The following is a 17,998-nucleotide window of genomic DNA, read 5'->3' as shown; positions in this document are numbered from 1 at the left end:
TGGACACGGCAGTGGGACTCAAGTGCGAGCCGGCATGGGTACCCCCAGGGAAAGCAGCTTTCCATGGGGGCATCCGATAAGGAAGAGGGGCCTGGAGCCCTGGCAGAGCTCCCCAGAAGAAGAAGATCGGTGCTGCTCTGTTCAAAATTATTGCTCAGAGCAGGTAAGTATAGGCATGTTTGTTTTTTTTATGAAAAGAAAAAAAAGGAGGCTTTACTACCTCTTTAAGTATACATAATGGCTGCTGTGCATCTACAAAAAAAAAGAATAAAGTGTAGCATCCTATCTAGAAATAATGTCTGTAAAGTCCTAGGATCTGTAAGCCCTTGTACACACAGTCGGACATTCCGACGGAAAATGTCCGACCGGACCATGTTGTCGGATAAACCGACTGTGTGTGGGCTCCATCGGACTGTTTCCGTCGGAATATCCGACGGACAAAGTTTTAGAGCTGGGCTATAAAACTTTCCAGCAACATGATCCGATCGGACTTTGTCTGATTGTGTGTAGAGAATTCCGATCGGACAAAGTACCATGCATGCTCAGATCAAATTCCTAGACCAACGAAATAACGTCATCACGTTCTGAACGATCAGATTTTCCGACAACTTTGTCCGGCCGTGTGTATGCAACACAAGTTTCGGACAAAATCCGTTGGACAAAATCCGACGGATTTTGTTGTCAGAATGTCCGACCATGTGTACAAGAGGAGAGTGAACTCATCAATGCGCTGCTGCTCCTTCCTTGTCCATTCAGCGAGAGCTGCTTATGCTGTCTGGCAAGAAAAACTGGATCACAAGAGTGACTAAACAGAACTGCAAATTGTTCCTCAGGTTAAACAGCTCACATAGCTATTTCAACTGTTCAGCTGTAAGTTGTATTTAATACTTTACACTTACAATTGATCCCTTTTCACCAGAAGGTCCTTCAGGTCCAGGATTCCCACGTCCTCCCTATAAAGTAGAACAAGAGCTAAGTCTTGTACGGTCACGGTACACATGTATTATTTTACAGAAAAAAAAGAGGAATTTCATAGGGAGAAATTACATTTTAATGACAGCACGTTAATGGGGTGATTTTCTGATGGCTTCAATGTTTTAACAAACTTGTGGTTATGTAATCCTAAGTACAAAGAAATCTTATACCAGTTATATGGGATGGGATAAAGTGGACCTAATCTGTCTTTTTATCAAGCCATGCATGTGCTCCTCAGGTCAGATGTGGAAAAAAAAAAGCCTAAAATGAATTTACAAGGGGAAAAGGTGGAACTATGAACCACATGTTACTACTGGATAGATTTCCCTTTACTGAGGAATACAAATAGCTTACATCCAGTCCACTTTTGTCTAATCCTGCCCAAGTGTCTTCTACACAAAGCAGCACCAAATCAACTCGCCCATCCACTTTCTAATCTTTATCTCCTTTACACTTCTTACAGTCTTTTCTTTGCTTCCTTAAGCCCAAACTTAAGCTCTCCCTCCCTCCTGTATTCCCTTTCCCCCATGTTTTTTTCCCCTTTGGGTGACCATATCTGGCATGTTCCTCCTTTTCTACACCCAGTCTCCCCCCCTGATTTACCTAGATTGGCTGGCCCCCATCCCTCTCCAACCATGTCTGCCAATGAGACCAATACCATTCTTTCATATTCATGCCCAAGCTGTCCTTTTATAGTAGTCCTGTAGAGTAGTGGTCATCAAACCTGTCCTCAGGGCCCACTAACAGGCCAGGTTTGCAAGATAACTGAAATACATCACAGGTGTTATTTGCTGCTCAGTGATTGCAGTATTCTATTCTGCATCTCCCCAAGGTAATACATAAAACCTGGCCTGTTAGTGGGCCCTGAGGACAGGGTTGATGACCACTGCTGCTTAGTTTCTTCTTCCTAATTACTTAAAAGTCTAGCATCAGGTGATACCGCGGTTACACTTCAGTGGTCTATTAATCTACATCTTGCTGTGTTTTAGTTATCTGCTTCAAGTGTAACTTGTACTACAATTGCTTATAGACTATATACTTTCTGTACATTGTATTATTTCCTGATTCTTTCTTAAAATAAAGAATGCATAAATAGGGGCAAACAGTGATGATTAGTTACAAAAAGGGGGCAAACAGTGATGGTTAGTTACATTAGTTTGAATACATTACCATCTATACAAAAGGTGTGTAAATTAACATGTTCATATATGCAGCACCCAGTGGCAGCCTGTCCATAGGGGGCACAGTGGAACCGCCCCCAAACACAGCTAGTCACACAAAAAAAATGGGCCTTTAAAAAAAATATAAAAAGTCCTTTAAGTGCACTGTGCTCGGGCGCCGGACACAGGGCACTATGGGATGCATGATGCCAATGCAATAACTTGATTGCAGGCGAGACACTTCATTTGCGCAGTTTTGTGAGGCTTTGTGGTGCAATGCACAGCGCCTCTACACTGCCTCATGTGCCATTCTACTTGATGTCTTTCTGTGGATTGGCACAGCCATAGGACAAGGGGGGTGCTTTCCCCAGGCAGTGATGTCACTTCTGGTTTCTGTGCCAGTGGGAAATCGGCTCTGTGATCGTGAATGAAGAAGCAAGGTACTGTGATCTGAGCAGTGAGTCTGATACCCTGTCAGAGTCTGTCCACTATACAGCAGCACCTCGTACTGTGATCCTGTGATTGGACTGATGGCGAAAGGGAGGGGGATGGTGCCATGCTTCTTCTGTGCCCAGGAATCAACCTTCAGCCATTCACTCGACAATGTGCTGGAGCATTTCATCATTACACATGTTCTGCTACAGCCATGGTTTACAGTATATCCTCACCTTCACCAGGTCTCTGTATCTGTCTGTCTGTTTGTATCTATCTATCTATCTATCTATCTATCTATCTATCTATCTATCTATCATTTACACTTACCCTTCATATCTGTTCCATTATTGGATCAGGTTAGTTTGTACATGCTTTTCACACACACAATCATACAATCTTTGTCTATTTTGCCAATTTAGTCATTATTGATAATTATATTTGTGTTACAGCATATATGCTTTCCCATATACAATTATACTATATTTTTATGTCTACTCTACTACTTTTTGGCATTCACTGACATGTATTTGTGTTACAGCTGATACTTACCCATTTAGATTCTGAGACATCTAGGGTCACACACTCTCTCCCATGCCATGTCTGCCGTCCAATTGTTCTCTGGTTGTGGTCAGCTTCTCCCCCTCAGCTCCCATGCTACACATGTGTTTCTGCCACCCCTTTGGAAACTCAGTCAATGGCACTCTGGCTTTGTCAGTTGGTAGATATGGGGTGCTTTACCCCTGGCCCCTTCTACCAATTCCCCCAATATTTATCACTGTGTCACATATTTATTTGTTCATTTAGATACATCAAACATGCATCTACCCCTGAAGAAGCGAGCTATGGTCTCACGAAACGCATTGGGTCTCTTGATGCCTGTGCATACTGTATGACATTAATGTATCAATGCTGTTTGTATTATGTGCAATTTTGTTGGCTCAGCAATTGTTTACATCACTCATGTATGTATGCAATTTTTGGAATAAATATTCATACTGTACTTACTTCTATTACTTAGTGGCTGACTATGCTCACCTCATCCAAAGTCCCAGGGCAACTTTCTGTATATATTTGCCATCCCTATCCAAGTTCAAATCCCTCAATAAAAACACAAAAACAAGCACATGGACTGTTCATGGTCTCCAAGGTGATTGGGAAGTGAATGCCGGTCTGGGTAGGGAGACAGCTGGACCACATCATTCAGCAACCCTATGGGGGTACCGCTGCATATATATATTTTTTAAAGCAATGTGAGTCAACTAAAACTTTTCCAGAGAGGCAAAATAGAAACATCGCTGCTCATGCATGGTAAAAACATTTAATTACCATTGTACCAGCCGCAACACTCCAGAAACAGTATATGACAAAAATTGCCAAACTGAAGCAACAATAAAGAATAGTGTCACAAGTCTAAGGAGTGATGACCTAACATTGGAGGCAGAACCTCTGCTGGGATCTATTCTCAACAAACTTTTATGTAGTAAGTATAAAAAGTTGAGCCCTAGTGCTTATTTCAAGTATAAACACTAACTAAATGACATTTGGCTTGTGTATCATTAACAACCGCTCTTTTAATTGGAATTAAAAAATTTCCTGTTTTTTCATTCTTGTTGTATCTTAGTGCTGCGGTTGACCTGTAGCCTCTTTACAGCCACTTTATGTATTCATGTATTGCTGCAGCTATGCCTGCATGATATTTTTCAGTTTACTTGATGGTGACAACACTGGACCATGCCTGATTCATTAATTATTTTGCAAAAAACTATAGATTTAAAAATATGAAAAATTATTTTTTAATATACATTGTAGAATAAAAAAGGCATTATTTAAAAATGAAAGTGATTGTAACATTTTTTTCTTTTTAAAACATGTCTATACTTACCAATGGAATTGCACAGAGCAGCCGCAAACCTCCTTTTTCTCAGGTCCCCTGCTGGTGCCCCTGGCCCCTTCTCCCTGTCCAGTGTCCCCATGGAAAACCACTGCCAATGCTCGCTCCCAATTCGCCCCGCCCCCTGGCTCCCTCGTCACTAGCTTTGATTGACAGCACTGGGAGCCACTGGCTTCTCTTGCCCCAGGAAAACCAGAGACACGGAAGTGAGGGGAGAGAAGAACTGCAGACGTGCACGGCACTGGATCGAAGGTAAGTATAAGAGGGGGGAAGCTGATGCCTAAATATTTTTTACCTTATTGCAAGGAATGCATTAAGGCAAAAAAATGTTTAGGCTTTAGAACCACTTTAAATTAACGTTATACTTACCTGATCTGTGCAATGATATTGCAAAGAGAGGCCCCAAACCCCCTATTCCGAGGTCCACTGCCAACAATCTTGGCACCTCCTCTTCAGTGTCTGCCCCCATAGAAAGCTGCTTGCAATGGGGCAGACACGTGGGCTCACTCTCAAGATGGGTTGTGTGCTTCTATAGACACACAGGACTTGATTTACTAAAGGCAAATCCACTTTGCACTACAAGTGAAAGTGCACTTGAAAGTGCACTTGGTAGTGCAGTCGCTGTAGATCTGAGGGGAAGATCTGAAATGAGCGGAAGCTCTGCTGATTTTATCATCCAATCATGTGGAAGCTAAAATGCTGTTCCTTGCATGCCCCCCTCGGATCTACAGCGACTTTACTTCCAAGTGCACTTTCAAGTAGTGCAAAGTGGATTTGCCTTTAGTAAATAACCCCCACAGTGTTGCTTGCCACCGTCCCCCACTCTTTGCTCACAGGATTTGACAGACAGTGGCAGGAGCCAATGGCTCCCACTGCTTCATGAAAATCCTGTGAGAAGAGAAAGAGAAGCAAGAACTGCAGCCTGGCACAGCACTGGATCGATACAGGACTCAGGTAAATGTTTAGTGGTTGCACAGCAAGTGGCAAAACCTTTTTCACCTTAATGCAGTGAAAATGTGGAATATCATCCATGGGGGAATGTGTGAGGTCCCTGAGGGAAGGGGGCCCACTGTGCTCTGACGCACAGGGCACCCATGGATGAGACAAAGCCGCGCATGTCACTCTCTGACTCCTTCACACCTTCAGCTCCAATTAGCGGTCCCCAGGAGGAGTCCCATCTAAAGGGATGCTGGGGCTGTTCTCCTCTTGCTCACTTCCGCTACACTTCAATCAGAGCAGAGGACGGAGAGGGTAGAGCTGAAGATACACTAACCTGACACCACAGGAGGATGCACATTATATTCCCCCGGGACTCAGCCTCTCATAAATCATCAGCCTGATGCTGGCTGGAGATCCATGAGGACCGGAGGAGAGCGGACTCCGCATGTATAGAGGATCCCTCCAACTTCATACAGATGTGTTTGATAAATATCTGAACACAGAGAATGATTGTGCAGAGTTAGCATGCAAGAAAAAAAAAAAAAAACAATCAATGGTTTCTAAGTTTTACTTACATGCCCAGAGTTTTGCTATCAGTCAAGGTTTCCTGTGTATCAATAGCCAAAATGTTTTGTTTTGATAGCATGGGTAAGGGTTAGAATCTCTGTCAAATTTTTAGTGCTAGGAAGGGTTTAGATGGGAGGTGCAGGATCTGGGATTGTTCCTAAATAGGGCTTGTAAAGCTTTGCTGAAGAAGTATAATGGTTCCTGTTAGACTCACTGCAAGCAAAAGTATTTATTCTTTCATCTCTGAAAAATGAAAATGGTGGTCAAAGCCATGCTTTGGGTTTGGCTGGAGACTGGAGACATGCTGAAGACAGCAAGAAACTGGGGGCAAGTTTAATGGTTCTAGTAGAGATCACTATTTTTATCGCTTTGCAAAAGAGGGCTTCCATAGCCATTCTAGACTGCTGGGGCCAAACGGCTCACAGAAGTTCCAAATACTTGGGCCTCGGACCACGTGTTGGGCACCAAGGTGTTAAAGTATATGTGAATTATATGTGATTGGGTGTAGATCTACTTTAAACCTCTTGGTGAAATTTCTCTGTATATTTTTCCTTCCCTCCACTCTTCCCATAAAGCTCCATCTAAGCTATCACTTCCTTGTAGATGGTCTTCCCAGTTTTTTGTTTCACATTGTAGAGATTTCATTATAGAGACTGTCTGAATGGGCACATGGAGCTGCATCTCAGCTTGGGTGCCCCCATAGCAAGCTGCTTGCTGTGGGGGCACTCAACAGGTGGAAGGTGCCAGGATCACAGAAGAAGGATCCGAGAAGAGGAGGGTCGGGGCTGCTCTGTGCAAATCCACTGCAACAGAACAGGTAAGTAAAACATGTTTGTTATTTTTATATAAAAAAAAGAGAGTTTACATTCACTTTAAGCCTTCTTCTAATTCCACTTCAGAACTGAATATTAATGACACTTCAATGAATATGACAAATAGCCTACCAATGGGTCAGCCAACATTACATCATGTATTAGGCAATACTTCAGTAAGAGAAATAAAAATAGTTGTTACTACAAACAGCAATAACTTTAATAAGTATAATTTCATTTTTTGAGGCATTCTTTGTACCTTTTCTCCAGGTTCCCCAGGTGGCCCAACTTCTCCCGGCAAACCTTCCGGACCCTGAAAAACAAATTCCAGTTATTCTTCCAACAGAAGCCGCTTTATTTCACAGGAAACAGAGCAGACAAAATAAACGTTTTGTCACAATCCAGATCGATGTTTAACAATGTGCAAGGTTTAAGACAAAGAAAGAAACCAGATTTCATTTATCTAAACCTTGTCCAAACCCAGATCCTCAGCAAATCCCTAATTAAAATTGTACAATCTGTTACTCAGAACTTACTGAAGCCTTCAGCTCTGTGTCTGTATTGTGGCCAACGACCACTAGAACACTGATTCATAGATTACTTTATTCCTCACAAAATATATTTTAAAAATAGCTTTCCAGGTCTTCATACATTTGTTTAGCAATTTAACTCAGGTGGGACAAAGATTCTGTAACAGCGCCAGGAATTCTCAACATGCATTGCCACTCTTGAGGATGCTGTCAGCTGCTCTCTTTAAAAAGTTAGAATCAAGATATGGTGATGCAAATGGCAATTTTGAATTACAGACAAGAACTCCTGTGTGTACAATAATAGCTATTAGATCACCAAACGTGAAAGCAGGAAACACTTGAAAAGCAAAGAAAAGTGGAAGAACATGAATGGAGGGTAGGTAAAGTGAACTTTTTCATTACCCAAGCATAGAAACATAATGGAACTTTCATGATCCACTTAATTACCTATTTCAATCACATGCCTGCTCACTCCTGCCTAAGCTGAACAAACTGTGCTGCCATTATTCATACAAATGTTGACTTTTTGTCAAAAGTCAACAGCTAAGCCCCTACCTCCGTCCCTAACTACTTCCTGAAATTTTTGTTCACTAATGTGCCAGTGATATACAAGCAAACACATCTCAGAACAATGCTTTAATGTTTCTATAATATTTTCCTTCCATGATGGCTCAGATCAGGCCTACAATTTCAAAGTTTTGGAATGTCCTTTGCTGCAACTACCCTTCCTTGTGTTCTTCATTACTAGTATTAGCTAGTGAGTAATGCTCCCTCAGTCCCTCTAAACTAGTCATTTTCAGTCATAGAACCCTAGAGTTCTTCCAAAGTTTGCTAGGGGTCCATGAACTGTGACTGTCTGACCTCCCATCTGATGGTACCTGGATAATTCCGTGATTAATGCCACTTGCCAGCGCCAGCAGCATAGCATCAATGATGTTTTTAGCTGTTGGTAAGGATGGCTCTGTGAATGCCCCCCCCCCCCATGTGCACCCTTCTATTTTCTAGTTATAAATTAAGCTGAGTGGTTGTCTTTTTTGATTTGTTGTATAGAAATACTGTGACGCACAGAAAGGGCCTGTTCATACTATGAACATTAAACTAGTTACAAATTCTTAACAACAGTAACATAGCTTTAACTTTCACTGACCTCTCTAGCTGCTTTTAAAGTGAAATGAATAATTCTCAAAGTTCCACAAAGATCACAACAAATACTCTGAAGCTGGTTTCAGTGGGTGTTTAGCAGCTTGCTGATAGTTTACATTAGATAGCTTTGTAAAAAAAACATAACTAGAATTATATTTGTATTTTTAATATTATGATTTTTTCAAATCATATTTTCATTTCCACACTGCATTTCAATTATTTCTAGACTACTCCTATTAATCTGAATGATCTTGTAGTTTGTAAACGTATCTTGTGAATATTCCCACACATTTACTTCCTTGAATTATGAGATACTTATTCAGTATGTCCTTTAAGTAGGCTCTGATGTGTCACACACTTTACAGTGCCTGCCTGAAGTGCAGAGGTGCTGAGAGGAGGAGTTTCAGGAGGCGGAGGCAGTACAGGAATCACTGATTACAGGCAAAAAGGTACCATGGGATATGTAGTTCTTGATAGTAAACAGCAGAGGAGAATCTGCAAAGCATGCAGGGATTGCAGGAATAGGTAGAAAGAGTTGGCAATTGAAGGAGGATGAACTGCTGAACAGGCTACTTCACAACAGGTGTCTCTGTACACATACTGATCGCGTTATTTCAATAAGCTATCTGGCAACATTGCTGGCATTTCCCCATACTGGTCATTTGCAACCAGTCTGCAATCCTATTAATTTAACCATCCAGACCTGATTTTTGGTTGATGCGTCACTACCCAGCCTGTGCAGCCACTGGTCAGCAGGTGCATTGATTGCACCTTCTTTTCAATTCCTTACTTACTCATTATTAACAGCAAATATATGCATAGACCTGCGGCGACTCTGATGCAATTGCTATGATCTGCTGCTGCGCCAATTCCTGATGAAGCTCGAGTTACGAGCGAAACTTGTTAAATAATCGCAGCGTAGCGTTCTTGTTTTTATGCATCAATGTGGGGGAATTTTGGAGATGATCTACACCTAATCCAGCCTCACCATTGATTTTTATGATTGTATATTGTTTGTTTTGCACATCTTTGGATGTTGATTGAATAATAATAAAAATATTTTTGTAATTGATTGTATACTTTGTTGATCTGATACCGTTAAAAATCCCGGGGTTGTCGTTTTCCAACCCGTTTTTGCCCCTTCTTTTGTCCTCTATATAGAATTTTGGGATGTGGTATCCTCCTCTCTTCAATCCTTTCTTCTTAATTTTTCCTTGTATAACAAATATAAAGGTGTTATCTCAATCTGGCTGCAAAGTATAAAGTGCTGCTACTGCTTGATCAGAATGTGTAAATAGCTGTGCAACGATCTGGACTGAAAAAAAAACACTTTAAGCATTCTAAATAGTTAAATTGCCAGGATTAAGGATTAAATACATTGGAAATCCAGCAGCAATTACAGCCACATTTTCCCATGGTTTCCACAGAACCAATTCTATGCAGCCCTGAAGAAGTGGACACTAATTGCCCCATAATATGTTGGATTAATTGAATTAATCCCACAAATAAATTAAACATTTAGGATCATGATTAATTTGTTTTCCATTGAGGTTCACCCGCTACATGGAGCTGAGGGCTAGCTCCATCTACTTTGAATTAGCTTCAATTTGGAGTTAGCACATTTTAAACATTTCATTCCATTTTATTCCTTCAGGACAGTGAATTTAGGGTGAATTCAGGTTACTGAAGCCACAGGCAAAAAACTTCCAGGGTATAGGAGATTGATTTAGATTCAGGAATCCAAATGTACAATAATATTTAGCCTGGATTTACAGGGCAAACAAAGAACACCCAATAAACGTTTTAGGTAGGAAATATGACTACTTCATTAAAATTCAGTAAAAAATGCACAGAAACATGCTACTTGGCATTTTTGTACTTGTGTAATATAAGAATCCAGCATAATCCATGAGTCACAGCTTCATCCCAGCTTCCGTCATCTGTTTTCATTTACACATTGTCTTCAACTAACTTGGCTTCCAGATTCTCAGAGCCAAAAAAACAAGACGTTCTCACCAATATATCCCATTTTGCTCAACAATGCGTTGCTTTCTTTATCTCTGGAAGAGCGGCTAACTTATCTTAAAAAACACTCTTTATTTAGCAAATTTTCAATACAAACTAAAGTTGTAAAAATGTTTTTGGGTTATTGAGCCATAATAAAAAAGACTGAAAAAGAAGTGCTACTTTGACAAGTTTTTTTCTTTGGTCCTAAAAATCCTTGCCAAAGATCCTATGAAATAGCCCTAACAGAGGGAACTAGAAGACACCCCTAAATCAGGCAAAATACATTTTTGAATCTGGGGATAAATTCTGACATCTTCACACTTGACTGGCTAAACCAGAACAAGTTCAATTTACTATACATAGAATCTATGACTAAAAACACGTCCTAAAAATAACACTGCTCTGGAGGACTTTTTGCATTTCTATGCTAGACTTTATAAAACACAAACGCACACACAACACACAATGGCCCAGCCAATTTGAAAGCTCATCCTAACTCCTTTAGCCTTAGATCTCTCACTCCCTAGCTAAGAGAATTTCTACAATCCCAAATTACTGAAGAAGAAATGTGTTAGGTCTTATCCATGCAGAATCCTATACAATGATATATTTCAAGAAATCCTAAGGCCCTCCTTTAGAGAAGTTTTAGTTGTATTAATCTTCAAACCTAATGAAGACCCTCTATATTGTAATTCCTATACACTGTTTTCCTTGATGAATACTGATGTTAAAATCTTAGCTAAAATAATAGCAAGACATATAAACTCTTTGATTCCTACCCTTATTAACGCTAATCAAACTTGAATTCACAGTATTTTACCAACGCCACAAATACAGCCCTCCTATTTTGCTCTAAAAGCCATTCTGTTTTTGGACACCCACAAAACCTTTTACTAAATCAAATGGCCCTTCCAGACCAGCAAACTTTAAAAATGTGTCTTTGGTCACGCATTCATTCCCTGAACACCAATTATTTATACACAACTTGGCCTGTCTAAATTAAAGCAGGGAACATAGTAGGACTGCCCCTTGTCCCTGCATATTTTTTCCCTTGCCATAGAGTCACTTGCTGATATTATGAAAACCCAGCAGAATGAGGTTAGAAGAAAGAGCCTTCTTATATACAGACAATATGTTGCTTGAAACTTAATTAGGCAAAATCACGTCTTCCCGATATATAAATGAACAGACTTAGGATTTCATTACATTGCTGTCCTCTGACCTTAACATTTGGTAGATAGTGTACCTGGGGGTGGAAATACAGCTACTCCTATTAAAGTATACAGAAACCAACCTACTTCCTATTATTACAGCCTTCAAACGCAAGATAGCGGTCTGAGTACGACTCTCTAATATTCTCCTTGGAAGAACCAATTTATTTAAACTCCCCTGTTCATATTTCTAAGCTCATTTTCTAATAACTAAACTCCCTAATATCTTCTTTTTTGGCATCCTAAGCCTCCCAAATTCTCCCTATCCACATTACAGCTCCCCTCCAGCCAAGAGGACCTTTAATTTCAGACCTTCAAGATGACAAGACATACATTGGTGGTTATTTCCACAATTAAATAATGGGTCACAGCCAAGGAGGCAGCAGTGGTGTCACGTACCTGGTTAGAGAGCCCCGACGTGCAGGGAGCGGCGCCTCGTAAACCACCGGCTCTCGAGCCCCTGGTGATGGAGACAGGGGTTCAGGAGCCCGGAGGACACAAGTGCCTAGCCGGATAGCAGATAGCGGATACAACTGGAACTGGTGGTAACAGGAACGGCAGGTGCACCTGGCGTTGGATGTCAGTCAAGGACTGCTGGGCGGCTGGCACAAGTGGACCGGCAAGGTGGCAGAGTCAATGGGTGCCGGACTTCGGGCAGACAGGCGTAGTCAATCAGGCTGGGTCGGTAACTATCAGGCAGCGGAGGTACAGAAGCGAGAGGCAGAGGCGTGGTCAGTCAGGCAGGGTCGGCAACTATCTGGCAGCGGAGGTACAGAAGCGGGAGGCAGAGGCGTAGTCAATCAGGCAAAGGTCAAGGGCAGGCGGAATACAGGCAGAGTCCAGGAACAGGTCGGGTATAATATCAGGAACACAATCACGAACAAACAGCAGAAGTCTCAGGAACGCTGTAGACCGAACAGCGCCGAGGAGCAGGAGCTGTGGCCTTAAATAGTCTATTGGGCAACAGGATTGGTCGTACGGCCCGTTTGCGTACCCCCGCAGGTGGCCGTGGTTACGCTCGTGACCCCGCGCACGTCCGTACGGTGCGAACGCCCGCTTGTGTCGGCGCGCACCTGCGAACGTCTGTTGGGACCTGCGTGCACCCGCGCGTGTTTGTTCGCGTCGACCCGCGTCCGAGGGCGTCGGAGATCCCGTCGTACAGGAACCCTGCAGGTACGTCTCTTCTGTACGATCGGGGTAGTGGAACGACCGTGACATTGCCCCCCCCCAAAGGGCAACCTCCGGATGCCCAACTGCATCATCCTATCAGGATGGGACCTCTTAAAGGCTTGGACTAGTTTTGCAGCATGCAGGTTGGACTCTGGTTCCCACGAGTTCTCCTCAGGGCCGTAGCCCTTCCACTTTACCAAGAACTGGATCTGGTTCCGTCTCTTCCTGCAGTCCAGGATGGACTCGACCTCGTACTCCAGTTCCCCATCAATTGTCACGGGCTCAGGAGGATTGGTATTCCGGTCAACAAAGGGATCAGGAACCGCAGGCTTCAGTAGCGAGACATGAAAGACCGGGTGTATCCTGAATGACTCCGGGAGTTTCAGCTCGACGGCCACGTCATTTAGTTTCCTTACGATGGGAAATGGACCCACAAACCTCGGGCCCAGCTTCTTGGATGGGCAGGCTAGCTTCAAATTTAGTGTGGACAACCAGACCAGGTCCCCGACCTGGAGGTCAAGTTCCCCTCTTCTCCTCTTGTCAAAGGCCTCTTTATAGCATTTCTGGGTCTTCGCCAGGGTCTCTTGAAGAAGCTTGTTATTGTTCAAAAAAAAATTAAGGTCCTCCAGGACTGCAGGTACAGAACATTCGGGGAGACTACCGGACAAAAAGGACGGATGAAAACCAAAATTTGCAAAAAATGGTGACTGTTTAGTGGCAGAATGAGTAGCATTATTATAAGCAAACTCTGCAAGCGGTAAAAGTGATGCCCAATCATCCTGAGAGAAAGAGGAGAAACAACGCAGATATTGCTCTAACGTCTGGTTGGTTCGCTCGGTCTGGCCATTGGTTTGAGGGTGATAGGCCGAGGAGAGACGGAGCTCAATCTTCAGGGCTTCACAGAGGGCTTTCCAGAACCTAGACGTAAATTGTACTCCTCTGTCAGAGGTAATGTCAGCAGGAACACCGTGGAGCCTTACTACTTCCTTAATAAAGGCCTTGGCCGTTTCTGTGGCCGACGGGGTCCCCCTCATCGGTATGAAGTGGGCCATCTTGGTAAACCTGTCTACCACTACCAGGATAGAGGAGAAGCCTTCAGAGAGGGGCAGATCCACTATAAAGTCCATAGATATCATCTTCCATGGTCTGTCCGGGATGGGTAAAGGTCTCAACAAGCCCCAAGCCCCTAATTTGCTACCTTTATTCCTGATGCAGGTGGTGCATGCCTCCACATATTCCCTGCAATGCTTCCTCATCTGGGGCCACCAGAACGTGCGCTGGAGCAAGTCCGTGGTCTTGGACACCCCAAAATGACCGGCCAATGGATGGTCGTGACAGGAACTGAGGACCGCCGTGCGGATCTCTTGGGGGACGAAGATTCGGTCCAGGTGCCAGAGAAGTCCGTCCTTGGAGGTTAAGGAGATGTCCGGTGGGATGGCTGGATCGCTGGAAGCCTGTTTAATTTGAGATAGGAGGCCTTCCTGGAGCAGAAGGAAGTTTCCTGGAGGCAGGATGGTGTCGGGGGTATGAGGTTCCACAGCTTCGTTGTACATCCGGGAAAGAGCATCAGGCTTCACATTCTTTGACCCGGGCCGGTATGTGATGTGGAACACAAATCTGGAAAAGAAAAGTGCCCACCGGGCCTGCCGAGGTTTCAATCGCTTGGCTGCTTTCAAATACTCGAGATTTTTATGGTCGGTATAGACCAGGATTGGATGAGAGGCGCCTTCAAGGAGATAGCGCCATTCCTCCAATGCTGCCTTGATCGCTAGGAGCTCCCGGTCACCGACATCGTAGTTGCGCTCAGCTTCTGAGAGTTTGCGGGAGAAGAAAGCCACCGGGTACAGAAGTGACTTGGGTCCCTGTCTCTGGGAAAGTACTGCCCCGACGGCCACTTCCGAAGCGTCCACCTCTAGGATATAAGGCAGCGAGGCGTCGGGGTGTTTGAGAATTGAGGCAGAGATAAACAGGTTTTTCAGAGTTTCGAAGGCCTCCTGAGCCCTAGGGGTCCACTGAAATTTCTGGTTCTGCTTGGTCAGCTCAGTGATGGGGGAAATAATGGAAGAAAATCCCCTGATGAATTTTCTGTAAAAGTTTGCGAATCCCACGAAGCGTTGGACCCCTTTCTTGTCCGAGGGAGCGGGCCAGTTTATGATGGCTGAAATTTTCTGTGGGTCCATCTCTATGCCGTTTACGGAGATGATCAAGCCCAGGAATTGGATACTCTGCTGTTCGAAAACGCACTTCTCCGGTTTGGCGTAAAGGCCATGGAGGCGGAGACGGGCCAGGACACTTCTCACATGCTCCCGGTGTTCAGCTAAAGAGGAAGAGAAGATTAAGATGTCATCGAGATATATAACAACAAACAAATCAAGGTACTCTCTAAAGACATCGTTAACAAAGTGTTGAAATGTAGCGGGAGCGTTACAAAGTCCAAAGGGCATAACTCGGTACTCATAATGTCCGAAGCGGGTACGGAAGGCGGTCTTCCATTCGTCGCCTTTGCGAATGCGAATGAGGTTGTACGCGCCCCGTAAGTCTAACTTGGAGAACACCTTGGCCGACCCCAGTCTCTGAAATAATTCGGGCACTAACGGTAGAGGATAACGGTTCTTAATTGTAACTTTGTTGAGTGCTCGGTAGTCCACACAGGGCCGTAAGGAATGGTCCTTCTTCTGAACAAAGAAAATCCCTGCGCCTGCTGGGGAAGTGGATGGTCGTATGAAACCCTTCTTCAGGTTATCGTCCAGGTAGGTTTTTAAAGCACCCAGCTCGGTTTCAGATAAGGGGAAGATCCTCCCGAACGGGATCTCCGCTCCCGGGAGTAGGTCAATAGGGCAATCGTATTGCCTGTGGGGAGGTAAAGTCTCTGCGCCCTTTTTACTGAATACATCTAAAAACTGGTGGTAAGCTTCGGGCACAACCCGTCGGAGCTCGGTGTCTGTTTCCATGCAGAGCAGAGAAGAAGAGGCAGGATCTGTGTTGGCGGCTGGGAAGCAGTTTTGATGACAATATGCAGACGGGAACTCTACTTCTCCAGTGAACCAGTTAATCAGAGGGTTGTGGGCCTTCAACCAGGGCATGCCCAGGATCACAGGAAACAGGGGGGATTTGATGATATCCAGACTCAGGAATTCCTGATGAGTTCCGGCTATGGTGACGAAAAGCGGGGACGTCTCCTGAGTAACGGGTCCGGATTTAAGGGAGGAGCCGTCGGCCAGAAAGATTGAAAGTCCCTTTACCCTAGGCCGAAGAGGGATGTTATTCTTCAGGGCAAAAGACAGGTCCATGAAGCCGCTGCAAGCTCCAGAGTCTATGATGGCGTCAACGCTGAGAGTCCCTCCGGAAAACTGTAGGAGAAGAGGTACAACCAGGTGAGAGATGGTGTTGGTGCTGGGCAGAATGGCAGGAGAAGCAGAAGGTGCAAGGAGGCACTTACGTGACTTGGCGGGGCAGGTGCGAACGTAATGTCCAGATTCCCCACAATAAAGGCAAAGGTTGCCAGTTCTCCGGCGTTGGCGCTCCTCGGGCGTCAAGGAAGGGCGAAGTAGACCCAGTTGCATAGGCTCCGAAGGATCCAGAGCAGGTGGAGCAGGAAGGACCGGAGGGTTGGGACTTGGAACCCGCGGCATCATCCAGACTGGGCGAGAAGTGGAAGTTGAGCGCTCTAAACGACGTTCCCTCAAACGCCTGTCAATCTGAATCGAGAGATCGATGAGGGCTTCGAGGGTTTCAGGGGTTCCCACGCGAGCCAATTCATCCTTTAATGCCTCCGAAAGTCCCATGCGGAACTGGTAGCGAAGGGCTGAGTTATTCCACTCTGTGTCGGCACTCCAACGCCTGAACTCAGACACATAGTCCTCTACTGGCCTGCGACCCTGCTGGAGTACATGCAAAGCTGCTTCTGCAGTGGCGGCGAGTTGCGGGTCCTCGTACAGTCGGGACATGGCTAGGAAGAAATCGTTCAAAGAATCCAAAGAGGGGTCCTTCCGTTCGAGGAGACGATGTGCCCAGGTCTGAGGTTCGTCGGTTAATAGAGAAATGACGAACCCCACTTTTGTTGCCTCAAGAGAAAAAGTCCGGGGTTGGAGGGCGAAAAAGAGCTCGCAGGAGTTCCGGAAGGCCCTGAACTTATTCCGGTTACCGGAGAAGCGGTCTGGTGTAGGTACCCTTGGTTCTGGCGGCAACATGACCACTGATGGTGGGCCTGGAGACCCAGAGGCAGCCGGGGCTGCGGCAGATAGGGCCTGGACCTGTTCCTCCAAACGTCCGTAGCCTTCTTGTAGGCTCTTCACGGCCTGGGTGAGGCCGGCTAGATGATGGCAGAGTTCATCCATGGGAGACGCTCCCTGCGAGGGCTCAGACATCCTGGCTGTTCGGTACTGTCACGTACCTGGTTAGAGAGCCCCGACGTGCAGGGAGCGGCGCCTCGTAAACCACCGGCTCTCGAGCCCCTGGTGATGGAGACAGGGGTTCAGGAGCCCGGAGGACACAAGTGCCTAGCCGGATAGCAGATAGCGGATACAACTGGAACTGGTGGTAACAGGAACGGCAGGTGCACCTGGCGTTGGATGTCAGTCAAGGACTGCTGGGCGGCTGGCACAAGTGGACCGGCAAGGTGGCAGAGTCAATGGGTGCCGGACTTCGGGCAGACAGGCGTAGTCAATCAGGCTGGGTCGGTAACTATCAGGCAGCGGAGGTACAGAAGCGAGAGGCAGAGGCGTGGTCAGTCAGGCAGGGTCGGCAACTATCTGGCAGCGGAGGTACAGAAGCGGGAGGCAGAGGCGTAGTCAATCAGGCAAAGGTCAAGGGCAGGCGGAATACAGGCAGAGTCCAGGAACAGGTCGGGTATAATATCAGGAACACAATCACGAACAAACAGCAGAAGTCTCAGGAACGCTGTAGACCGAACAGCGCCGAGGAGCAGGAGCTGTGGCCTTAAATAGTCTATTGGGCAACAGGATTGGTCGTACGGCCCGTTTGCGTACCCCCGCAGGTGGCCGTGGTTACGCTCGTGACCCCGCGCACGTCCGTACGGTGCGAACGCCCGCTTGTGTCGGCGCGCACCTGCGAACGTCTGTTGGGACCTGCGTGCACCCGCGCGTGTTTGTTCGCGTCGACCCGCGTCCGAGGGCGTCGGAGATCCCGTCGTACAGGA

General features: G+C 45.3%; 1 protein-coding gene across 1 annotated transcript in view; it reads right to left on the bottom strand.

Annotated features, from left to right (window-relative positions):
* The window catches only part of COL24A1 (collagen type XXIV alpha 1 chain), a 413,884-nt gene that overhangs the window by 112,078 nt on the left and 283,808 nt on the right, over positions 1-17,998 (bottom strand). Inside the window, exons 25-26 of the mRNA XM_077450311.1 lie at positions 7,039-7,092; positions 900-953 (exon numbers count right to left, since the gene is read on the bottom strand). Of these exons, the coding sequence (XP_077306437.1) occupies positions 900-953; positions 7,039-7,092 (108 nt within the window). The remainder of the gene's footprint in view (positions 1-899; positions 954-7,038; positions 7,093-17,998) is intronic.

The sequence above is a fragment of the Lithobates pipiens genome, unplaced genomic scaffold (assembly GCF_037356315.1).
Source record: "Lithobates pipiens isolate NorthernLeopardFrog02 unplaced genomic scaffold, aLitPip1_a1.2 Scaffold_23, whole genome shotgun sequence".
Classification (NCBI taxonomy): Eukaryota; Metazoa; Chordata; class Amphibia; order Anura; family Ranidae; genus Lithobates; species Lithobates pipiens.
The sequence above is the reverse complement of the archived record's forward strand: the minus strand, read 5'-3'. Positions and strand labels throughout refer to the sequence as shown.